General features: G+C 36.6%; 1 protein-coding gene across 2 annotated transcripts; it reads right to left on the bottom strand.

The window, feature by feature from the left end:
- Positions 1 to 990: 990 nt before the first annotated feature.
- Positions 991 to 11,826, bottom strand: ndnf (neuron-derived neurotrophic factor). Of its 2 annotated transcripts, none has more exons than XM_066719998.1 (4): positions 11,641 to 11,826; positions 5,370 to 5,555; positions 4,556 to 4,680; positions 991 to 3,086 (listed from the first exon to the last, which is right to left on the bottom strand). In XM_066719998.1, exons 2-4 carry the CDS (start codon positions 5,552 to 5,554, stop codon positions 1,687 to 1,689), a joined length of 1,710 nt encoding a protein of 569 aa, XP_066576095.1. In that variant the 5' UTR covers position 5,555; positions 11,641 to 11,826; the 3' UTR covers positions 991 to 1,686. The 2 variants fall into 2 exon arrangements, with proteins under 2 accessions (XP_066576095.1, XP_066576094.1); XM_066719997.1 differs by lacking the exon at positions 11,641 to 11,826 and adding an exon at positions 11,020 to 11,451.
- Between the last annotated feature and the right edge of the window lie 219 nt (positions 11,827 to 12,045).

A 12,045-nucleotide genomic window follows, 5' to 3' on the forward strand; every position in this document is an offset into this window, starting at 1 on the left:
GCTTTAAAATAAATCACCTTCTTCATACTTTTACAAATAAAACATCCACTAAAGACAAAACCAGTGTCATTTAAATTCAGAATGTTTTAATGTAATTGTATCGTGAGTGAAAGCTTTTGTGAGTCCCTCTAGACTTGCTTTATTTATTTGAGTTTAATAGAGTGTCTACTATTATTCTACATGTTATCTGAAGATAATGCAAACCATGTGAGACTCCCCATGGTATGTAAGTGATAATTTGATTGACTCTAAGTAGGTTTGAAATAAATAGGGCATGTCTATAATAAATGACTGTGTTAAAACATTGAGTTTAAATAACTGATGTGTATGTTGTTAAAGCAGAATAAACTATTACTAAATACACCTGTGAGCAATTTTGCATTTGCTCTAAAACTAAAGAAACACATGAAAATAAATACATTCCCATTCCTGTTTTTTCCAGTTTCTGGCTGTTTTTTTGGTCTCCTTCTATGCAACTATTTGTAGCTCCTATTGAAAGGAGGTTTGAATTTGACTGTTTTCAGCATTACTCATATATTCAGAAATCACTTCACAATCAATATGATTTGCCTGTATTCCGATGTATACAATCATGTATCTAGTATGGTAAAAAAATAACATACAAATTGTAAAATTCAATTGAAAATGTATTTGTATTGCTTTCCCTTGTATATGTAAAGGATAATCATGTTTAATTGTACAAACAAATAACTACAAAAAGGTAGCACCATCATCCCTATCTCACCATCTGCATCAGCTCATGTATTTTTTTTAATCTACATTAAGGCTCACAGGGATTACATATTACTCAATTCAAATATACATCTGGAACGCTGTAAACCACTGCATTTATATATATGGAGTTAAATGTAATAGATACACAGCTGTGCAGAGTGAATTCAAAATGTTCTTTAAAATCTGTATTTTTATGTTTGTGAACTTCTTTACACGCACCCAAAACATCCACTCCCAAAAATATCACACAATATGTAATTGTTATATATTTAGTTTTTATGTACATGAATATTTGTAGAACAACTTTGTACATAAAAGACATAATAAAACATTTAATCGATCACATGACAGGAAATAAATTTACAATAGCAAAGGAAACTTTCCAGATGCAGTCTAGGAAACTCTGAGATTACATCTGAAGGTCAATTACTTTTTAATAGATTTACAATTTTTCAAAATTATAATAATAATATTTTAAAAAGGCAGAAATTTATAAAATAATTTAAAATTCTTCTACGAATTAAATGTACTTGTATGAGTGAATAACAAGGCAGACAGTTTTATATGAATTGTCTCTGCACTTCTTAGTACTACCGAATGATGAAATGCAAGTCATGCAGTGATGAAGAAAGTCGATGAGAACTCTCCTGCCTTGAACCCTTTGTTCCTTCTCGTCACTGGACTGGATGTTATGGTCAGACATGGACCCATGTTAACGCAAATGCCATGTGCTGTCTGGGAGCACCACTCCGAATCTGTCCAAACAACCGCTGAATAATGTAAACATAAATATACAAGTTGATATCTTTCTACACAGTTCAAATACTGGCACAGCCTCTCAGCTGCATGAGTAGTCAGTCTGTATACACTCTTTAGTAGAATATCGCTTAGAGTTAAATAAACTTTTTATATATATATATATATATATATATATATATATATTCAGAGTCATTAACAAAACTTCCTTGTTTTCACCAGTTTGCTCTGATACTTGACCGAATGGCCTCCATGCCCTACAACGTAAACATCCAGTAGGTAGGATTTGCCAGGCTCAAGGCCCTTTATTGTTTCTGTAGTGACAGCTTTCTGTAGATTTTGGCTGTGAAAGTATTTGCAGAGGACTTTCTCAGACTTCTTCCTGGTCTCTGGCCCTGTACACTGATTCTGCTCTCTTTTCCTCTGTTCTTCATTGTAACTGTCGTCTACTTCCTTTTTATAAATGCAGAACTTATTCCTCTCCTGTGTTCCCAGCCATGCCACGGTCACGGAGGTACAAGTGCGCAACTTATCAAAGGCTTTAATTCGGGTATCCTCGGGGAGAGAAGGAAAGGGCTGTTTGTTGGGCCTTGTAGTGGCGAGGATTTTCAGCATGGATGCCCCTTTCCGGCTGCCCCTCAGTCTAATCAGGTACTTAGCCTTGGGTTTTCCTCTCAGCTGGAACTGGCGTACGCCCTCCACATTCTGAGAAAGCAGGAGTTTGCCGTCTCTCCTCACCTGGATCTGGATGGCATCCAAGCAAGAATGAACATAAAACATGACTTTCTGGTGTGAGGATACTGGGGCAAACCTCAAGAACTTGCTCCCCTTCCTCTTGATGAACACATCTGTGACTTTCCCGTCTTTTAGCTCCACTGTTTTCTGCTTAGCCTCTTCTTTAGTTTTGGCAAATGTGCCAACATATGCCGTGCTCATGTTAGTAACAGTGTTCACAGCAAATACATCAAAATAGTACTGCACGTCAGGCTTCAGTTCAGACACGGTGAAGATGTTCTTATTCCCTATACAAACTTTCTGGAGATCCACTTTTTGCTTGGTTGTGTATGAGCGAGACATTTTTCCAGGTACTGATTTACCCACCAAAGACCGGTCTTTGCCAGAGTCATTCTCTGAGGGGAATCCAAAGTGAGAGAAGTCGAATGGGCTGAAGTCCAATCCCGGCTTGGGTGCCAACATAAATGCGTCATCAGCATTCAATTTTCCCTCCACAGCACAAAGACTTTTAAAGTTGTGCTCCTTGTTGATGACCACACAATACTGGATGGGTTGCTTCATCAGAGAACCAGTAGGGGTAGGTTTCCATGCCAAGGTGACGGTGGTGCGTCCCAGGGAAGTGACATCCACCCGTGGATCATATGGCAACTCAGGATAAGGCTGGTCTGATTCTGGAGTGGTGGTGGCATACACCTTGAAGTTTGTGTCCTTCTCTGTAGAGATGAGTTCTAACTGATATAAGCCAGATGGGGAACTAGACGCTACATAGGACTCAACGTCATTGCCTTTGTAAGAAAAAAGCTCTGTGCCTTCCTCACTGATGATCTGTTGCTTTTGTTGATCTAGTGGTTCTGGTTCACCTGCAGGAAGAGGAGAAAATATATTTATAATTCTTGTTTTCGTCTGTACACACTGTCCACCTTGTCTAATAAACAAATAAAAGCAATATAAATAAAGACATTCATCAAATATTTTTGTTTCCTAAGAATTTACACAGAAACATATAAAATATATCGTTATCATCAAAATCATGAAAATCGTGACGTTTGTTTATCCAGGACATGCATTTCTATCTGGTGCTTACATTCTCAACTTACGTGGTGTTGACACACAAATGACATTAATATAACCCACTGGAACTAAATCACTCAGAACGTCGTCACAAACTGTTGATTCTAATGAAGTCATAGAAATTTTAATTGACCTCTGACACAGAAAGTCATTTACAAGTCACTAAGACTGTTTTCAGACAAAATATTCCTCAACATCTGAAGTTGTTATTGAGTTTTTCTTGCTCGGGCAGTGAATGGATAAGCAGCCCTTGTTGCCTTCACATAAGGGAGTTAGTCTAAGACGTTTTTCACTTCTGCCAGAAAACATAATATTATGTTTTCACACTAACTAGTGTACTTGACAGCATATTAAATTAATCTGACTTGTGCAGGCAGCTATAATGCAGATACTTAACAGAATAAAACAGAAACAGTAGATGTGCTAACAATATAACATACATACTCTTTATTGTTATCTGAGGTGGCCTCAATACTTTAAATAATTGTATAATAATTTGAATATATTAGCTACTTTCACTTTGCAACCATAGCATCATTCAGCGTAAGTTCATTCATTATTCATCATCCTTGTTTGTTAAATTTATGAAGTATAACACACAGGTAAAGTACAAATATTTACTATTTCATTAAATAATTAGTAAGAACCGGCATTCACTACAAAAGTAATCATTCCTGCACCACATTTTCAAAAAAATAGGTTTGGAGGCACATTTTAAACTACAATCCAATTTGCTAATGTGACTCAATTGATTTCTTGCATTTTAGATATTGTCCAGATGGTGAGAAGGTCGGAAATGTTTCCTCTCTGAGAAGTGGAATGGAGCAGAATGCCTGCTGTACGAGTACTGTTAGATACCTCTATTAGATAACAATGCAGAGACATGACAATGATTAACAAGATAATTAGTGAAACACACCTTAATGTCCAATACAGGTGTGTCTGCTGATCGATTGAAGTTGTATTTTAAGATAAATTGTTCTGACAGAAGAACAGTTTAATTCAGGAGACTGAATTCATGATAACAGTAGGGAAAAAGCAAAACCGCTTTATTTTTGTATTACCAAAATTAGATGGGAACAATGTTGGTGTTTTGCGTGGTTTGAGGGACCATTAACAAACCATCCCCAATGATCCATAACATACAGAATACACTGAAGCAAATCCAGGACTTTTTAAAATGTAAGTTTAGAAATGTAGTGCTATATATATATATATAACAGAAGGGTCTTAAAGACTGTAATTTGGTCTGTGTTACCTGAGCCATCTCCACTGGACTCTTCAGGAAGTTCTTGAAGGCTTAGTGTCCATTCCAGAGGTGCATCACATGGTGTCACGGTTACTGACAAAGGGGTATTGTCTTCCTCAACAACAAAGTAATACCTGAGGGTGGATATAATAAAGTGCCATCAGTGTTAGGAGACATTCTGACCAGCTTAAACATTCAGAAGAAGATAAAGGCATTTAGCTGGCACTTGTAACAACTATCAACAACTTGCTGGTGCATTAAGACTTACAACAGGATTTCACTTTTAGATCTCATCAAAAGAGCAATTAAAAGTCCATAACTTGCTCAGTGTAGCAAACAAATAGTCAGCAACAGTCAGGGCATGAATCTCCTAATAACAAGTGGCCTACCTTAACCAATGGACCCCCCAGCCCCTAAGTAAAGACCTCCCATTGCTGTATTAAACTTAGAATGATTTGTATATCCTGTCTGACAACAATAAATAATCTGAATCACGCATTTATGCATGCTTCATTTTGGGCTCATATTAAAATGTTTTATGCTAACAGAAATCATAAATATGGAAAACATCTGCAATATTGTGATTTGGCTGTGTAGTTAAGCATATTCTACATGAACTAATGAAGTATAAACATTTACAATAGCATTGGTCCCAGGTGTTTCCTTTCAAATTATGCCCTGACGTTTTCTAACCATCTTCAAAGGGAAAAGAAGAAGAATTTATGTGAAAACTCGTATATACCACAGAAAGAACAAGCATGTTACTTTTTCCTTTGGTGAGGAATAGGAAACATTCATTAGGATTGCTAAATTTGGAAAGTACCTTTTGGGTGTGTCCCTGAAGAGGTAACCACTGATCTCAGCCCCGTCTGGGATAACAGATGAGTCATGAAAAAGAGATTTGTCTCGGATCTGCATCTGAAAGAGTTCCTCATCCCTAGTGGGTAACTTCTGGGCTCTTACTGCAAGCACCAGTAACAAGATGAAGGATCCAGTGAAGCTTCTCATCCTAAAAGAGACACATTGCAGTTTAGAAACGTAGGATATAATCAGTGATCTGGAAGACTTAGTCTGTAGTTAAGTTTTTGGAGACACAAATGACTAAATTATCCTAATAAGCAACAAACCAAACTTAATCCACGAATACGGATTCGTCAATATCATTTTTGTTACCATTTACTAGTATATGTATCAGGTAAATATAAAGTAAAAATATTAAGTTAATTAGGTATGACAGGAAGTGATCTGAACAATACTTAAGCAAAACCATAAAATACCCATTATACACTATACAAAATACATCACTGTCATCCACCCTCTTAGTCAGCAGATATTTTAGACTCCTCAGATGTATATAAACGCAGTCCTATGTAATGAAACTCTGTGTTTATTGATTTTGCCACATTGATCGCAGCTGATGGGAAGTAAATCCCCAGTGATTTAATCAGAATAATGATAGCCGATTATCCTGATACTTTAGTAGCATTTACTGCAAGTGAAATCCTGTCCTTTTAATGAACTCCCATAAAAACGCTGTGAAGTCCGTCAGTGTCTGCTTTTCAGCTATCTGGACTTGTGCTATTTGATTGCAGGATTAAACTCTACACTGTAATCTCTTTAAAATAGAACTGTTCATTTCCGTTTTAAGCCATTGTACATGGTTAAGATAGATTAAAATGCCTTCTGGTTTGGAAGGTTTCATACAAAACAGGCTTAAAATCTGTAAATGCTTAATATGAGTTAAAAACAAATAACACAGCCATTGTCTTCTTCTACTTGATAATAAATATATACCATTTTAGGCATTTTAACATATACTGTAAGAAACACTAATTATATATTTTACACATTATACATATATATTATTTTACTTAATACTTATATATATATATATATATATATATATATATATATATATATATATATATATATACACACTTAATATATTGACACACTGCAATTTTGTGTCTGAACTATACAACTAAACCTCCATGTCACCTTTTACATGTAATGTTTTCTAACTTTATTATAAATAATTCAGCAGCTTTACAATATGGACAAACATTTTTTTTTTCAGTCACGTGTTTTCTTTCAATAATGTTATTAATTAAAAATGGTCTCCAATGGCAGTACAAAGTAATTGTTCCACTATAGTGGATGTGTTACACAAGGAGGGAAAACACACTAATGTAGCCATTCTGACTATTGTCAATGCTGCTTAGAAAGTGGAAACAAGTCTTATCCACATCAAACACCCCACTGACATTGAGAAGTTAAAACCAGGGCAGGCCCTTAAACAGTACATTTGAAGTTCATTTAAATGCAGGAGTCCCGTCGTCCTTATTTGCATTGCAAGTTGGCTGATATATTGCATACTGATATGAATCATGCAGCTCAAGCAGTATTAAGAAGGCATTCTGAAAAGTCAAAATGTATCCTGCAAAAGGAAAATCAATGACTCCTCCAGACTTCATGTCATTGACAAAGACAAAAGTGAAAGGGAAGGGGCTCCGTCTCTAATGTGTTTTGCTACAGAGGTCCATGATGCAGCTGTGGTTGTGCAGGTTGTGACCGTGTTCTTTCTCAGGGCTCTGAAATGGGTTTACAAAAATAAAACTACAGGGTTTGTGCTTCAAACTTTACATCTGGAAAAGATAAAGTCTAATGTTTAATTACAGAGAAGAGAGAATGTATGATTGTAATTTTGGGAGGGATAATTTTAAGGCAGAGCCAGCCACAGACATGTCAGCTTTGTTTTGCTGCCTTTTATTTATTTATATATGTATTTCTTTTTTTTAATCTTAGTTGAAAAGTAACTTTGTTCAAAACTTGAATCGGTTCTATCATTACAAACTCTGAACCCACAAATACATCAGATATGCTACAGCTAAAGACAATAATTAAAACCTTTTATTCTATACTGGAAGTCATACTCTACCTATATATACATTTGGCTTGATACAATTTGGTATAGATATAGCCTACACTAAACAGACATTCTCATCAAGCACTTATCTTTTTCACAAGTCACTGAAGTTTACTGAACTAAAACGGGGTGACACAATGATGTAATAAATTGCAATTATATATTATTTTCTATACATTTTACAATGATATGTATAAAGCTTGGGTGTGAACTTATTGAGATTTTATTTTATCATCCAAGGATGTCTCCTGTACTATATTTGTATAATACTATTGTTTTAAATCTTATCAGAGGAGTAGGTCAATGAGGCTTTTTGTACTAGGCAAATAAGTAGGCAAAGTAATATATATGAGAGAGAGAGAGAGAGAGAGAGAGAGAGAGAGAGAGAGAGAGAGAGAGAGAGAGAGAGAGAGAGAGAGAGAGAGAGAGAGAGAGAGAGAGATATTAGTTGATGCCAAACATTGCATAGTATCCCTGGATTGTGAGTCTTTGTGGTCTTAAGTTCAATACTATCAGCATGTACACAAAATTAAAATGCTACTGTCTGAGAGAGTGGTGACAAACAGGTCCTGAAGCATTTAAGAAGAATTGAGAATAATTCAATAGTTGCCAGTAAGCACCTGCCCTGCATGGTTTGTTGTTTTACATTAGACCTACACCCCCTAGTTAACACCAACCTTTATGTCTATGAGGCAGTTACAGCAGGTGTGGCATCTGATCTGTATTATAAATATCAAGGAGGTAAGGCTTATACAAAGAATGTAACTGATAAGCATCCGCACGCTCTTAACACACGCACAAGAATAGAGTGAATGTCAATTTGTGCCTCAACGTTTTGCCAGCCACTCTTTTCATCCACTGGTATAGCCCCACCTGGATTATGTTAGCATACATGCCTGGACAGCAATTTCATGTAATTCTAAAACAAGCAAAGATATTTTGATTTCACCTGAGTATACCAATGAAACAAAACGTGTAAATCCCATAATGTATTTTTGTGTTTCTGCATTTTTGTTTTTACCTTTATAGAGAGATCTAAATCATATTTTGCAAATCTGTTGTACTAATGTAATATATGTATATGTATATATATATATATATATATATATATATATATATATATATATATATATATATATATATATGTGTGTGTGTGTGTGTGTGTGTGTGTGTGAGCAGATTTCACTTCCTACGGACTCCCAACAAACACTACAGCAGACACACAATCTTTTACAGGATCTCAAAAGGGAAAGGTCACCAATCAGATCTGTAAACAAGTGCAGGGGATGTATGTGTTAATCAGTGACACAGGATTATTTTAAAGAGTACTGGCCAAAACGAATTCACATCTCCAACTGATACTGTGATATTGACACATGAAAGGGTAATCTCACTATTTTAGCAAAGAAGGCACTGTTTAAAGCTTAAGCACAACCTTAGTTTTGCTTTCCATTGGCCTCGCTTGCTATGTATTACAGGTACATTTAATGCATTCAAGTAAACATCCGAACCCTGTCACCTATCATACATCTACACAGAGAAGAATGCAATAGCTGTAAATCCCAATTTCAGAAACCTAAAATGAATTCTGTCGCCTTCTCAACAGCAAGTCAGTAGAGAGCACAGAGATAAGATACACATTGGAAAGGACTGATTCACATTCCAGATTTGTGATGTGATCAAACATAAATGCTTCTTGTGATGTCGAACAAGATGCTGGTGTGTGAAACAAGAGTTTGCTCAAACATAATACATCTGGATGTTTTTTTTTGCTGCCCTCCCCCACTCCTTCATCCTCCAAGCCACCACTCTGTTACCCTGAACCCAAAAACCAACTAGCTCCTCAGCTGAAAGTGACTTACAGGGTGTACTGCAGTGCATATTAACCCAAAGTTGAATATAAAGGCACATCATATATTTTAAAGTATATCTTACATTTATTTTAGCTCCCCATAACATAGGTGTAACATAACCTTTTTCCAATTGGTGATTATCAACTAAGTGAGGAGGGATTTAGTAGCCTACATATATAAATGCATGGACAACACTGGATCAATTCTTCCAGCTGAAGTTTTCATATGCAAATCACGATTTAGTTACGGTAGCATAATATGCTATGGAGTTCTGTCCCTTTCGGACTTTTCTCCAGTTTAGTTTCTTTAAAGATAAAATGATAGACTGGTCTGTTACATTTCTGAGTGTGGGAGAACTAGGAAGCTTTGGTCCAACATAAATGTAAAGCAAATTAAAGAGACCTTCTTTTATTGGAGGTACGCAAGTAAAAAAGAAAAGTTTGAAATAAAATAATGGTGTAACCTTGTTGTATACTGCGTTAGATGATTCACGAAATAAGATTCACAACAGGCTTCAAATGATATCCAGGAATAACCACACGCCTTTAATATAAAAGTGTAAATAGATTTTGTATATGTTTTAAGTTGATGTAACCTGTATTCAATGCACAGTGAATTACATAATCAGCAAATGGTCCAAGCCTGTATTTTGCAGGATTAAGCGCTCTTGGATATGTTTCTAAATCAACGTTTTAGCATTTAAGCTGCCATTTATACCAGAATAATGCATACATATTTAAATACTTAAATAGAACACACTATTTTACGTGTCACACCCCATATCCTATGTAGGGAAACTATTATTATTATTATTATTAATAATAATAATAATAATAATAATAATAATAATAATAATAATACCAACAAGTGAAACTAAAATTAAACTTATCAAATGTAGGCTATCACCATATGTGTTACCGAAATCAGAGGTCTTGTCTAAAAAAAATGCAGGTGCGTTGTGTACAATATAGCAAAAACTTATTCTGTATCCCAGCTAAAGCCAAACAAACCAACCTAATTGAAATGCTGCAGCAATCATTGTGTCACAACAAGTTGAGCTGTGATTGCATGCAGACGCGATTAATGTATAGACACAATTTGCCACAAGGCACAGTTGAAAGCCAGTTTCATTCCTCCGGTATCCGGACCATCACCATAAACGCGCACAGCAGCGCAGACACAGACAACGCGCCCCGCTCAGGGTCTGCGGTGTGAAATGGGAAAGCCGCATTTATTTTTAAACTTCTTTAAAGTTTCTTCTTGAACTATCCTCCAGCTCTGCATGCTGAAATCACGCCAGCTCCAAACAGTAAATGAATAACTCATGCTACAGCTCCGGCTTGATTGAAATGTGTTTGAAAGCCTGCACTTCCGAGGGTTGTAAGCCACAGAAACCCATTCCCAGGGCACTGGCAACCATTTCAAAGGCAGAGGGTCTTTATTCTAGGAGCCCCCTTTGTCTTTCTCCAATCTCTTTAACTGCACTCCCCGGCCCCCCAAAACCATCTGTAGCCCACCTCATCACAAGAGATCATCAACTCAGAAGTGTGAAACATTTTGTGTCAAAAATACCTTTACACAGCATGCAACATTGTTACCCATTCGCTACATTTACTCCTATCCATGCATTGTCCTACTTTTAAAAGGTTTTTCTTGCTATTGACTGTATAGACTAGATTAAAAATGATTCTTACCTTACAGATTATGATTAACAGACGCAAATCACTTTAAAAAGCTGCCTCTCTTAGGTAAGGGAAAAGCAGAAGTATCTCAATAGGAGGGGTGGTTTATTCTGGTGAAAAGATCAATGGGTGCAGATGGATTAAAGCAGAATAAAGTTGTCCTTTTTCTGTCTCGGAGGTTCCTGGAGTCAGGTCTAGTCAAGGCAATGGGATTAGGAGTGTGATGCTGGTCAGGGATCGGGCGGATTTGGCTTGTCCCGGGTCTGTGTAGGATCCTGGATTGGGCAGAGAGTCCCTCCCCTGCAGTGTTAATGCTATTGAGCCTCCGACTGGATTGAGCAGCAAACTGGAGCAATCTCTCCCTCTCGACTCCCTCAATAGTAATCCTAAAGCCAGCCCACCAGTCCCAGACACACATCCCAATAAACAAAAAAGAAAAAAAAAAAACCAAAGACAAGGCCTATCAGAGCAACAGACTTCGGCTGACATCACTTTATGAATGAAAGACAATGTTGTTCACGGAAATGCATGCCTCCAGTGCAACAGTAGCCTAAGTGTAGCAGTCGGTGGCTGTGCAAATGAAAGAAACTGGCACTGGAAAAAAATGTAGCATAACTTTCTGTTTTCACCTACTTTTTTTGTATCAATCCAGCATCCGTGTATCGATGTCACATTGCAATTGTTTCCTTTGCGTATATATATATATATATATTTTTTTTTTCTTTTTTTTCCTACAAATAAAACGTATATCCCTTGGGAACTAAACTTTTTTCCATATTGTCGAGGCACAGACAGACGACTGCAAAAACAGGGGGAGAAAATGTATTTGACCAGGCTTCTTAAAAACGGGGATCCCCCCACTAATTTCCCCGGTGGGAAGTGTTTATTCCAATTTGTAGCCTGTGGAAATGTGTTGCAGTTGGATAACTCTGTTCAAAGACATGCACCCCCTGGGGATCAGCTTTTGATGTCCCTATACTATAGAGGTGCTGCAATATTTTACATTCTCCATAAAGCAACAGCCTCATGCACATGGTT

Source organism: Amia ocellicauda, chromosome 13, assembly GCF_036373705.1.
Source record: "Amia ocellicauda isolate fAmiCal2 chromosome 13, fAmiCal2.hap1, whole genome shotgun sequence".
NCBI lineage: Eukaryota > Metazoa > Chordata > Actinopteri > Amiiformes > Amiidae > Amia > Amia ocellicauda.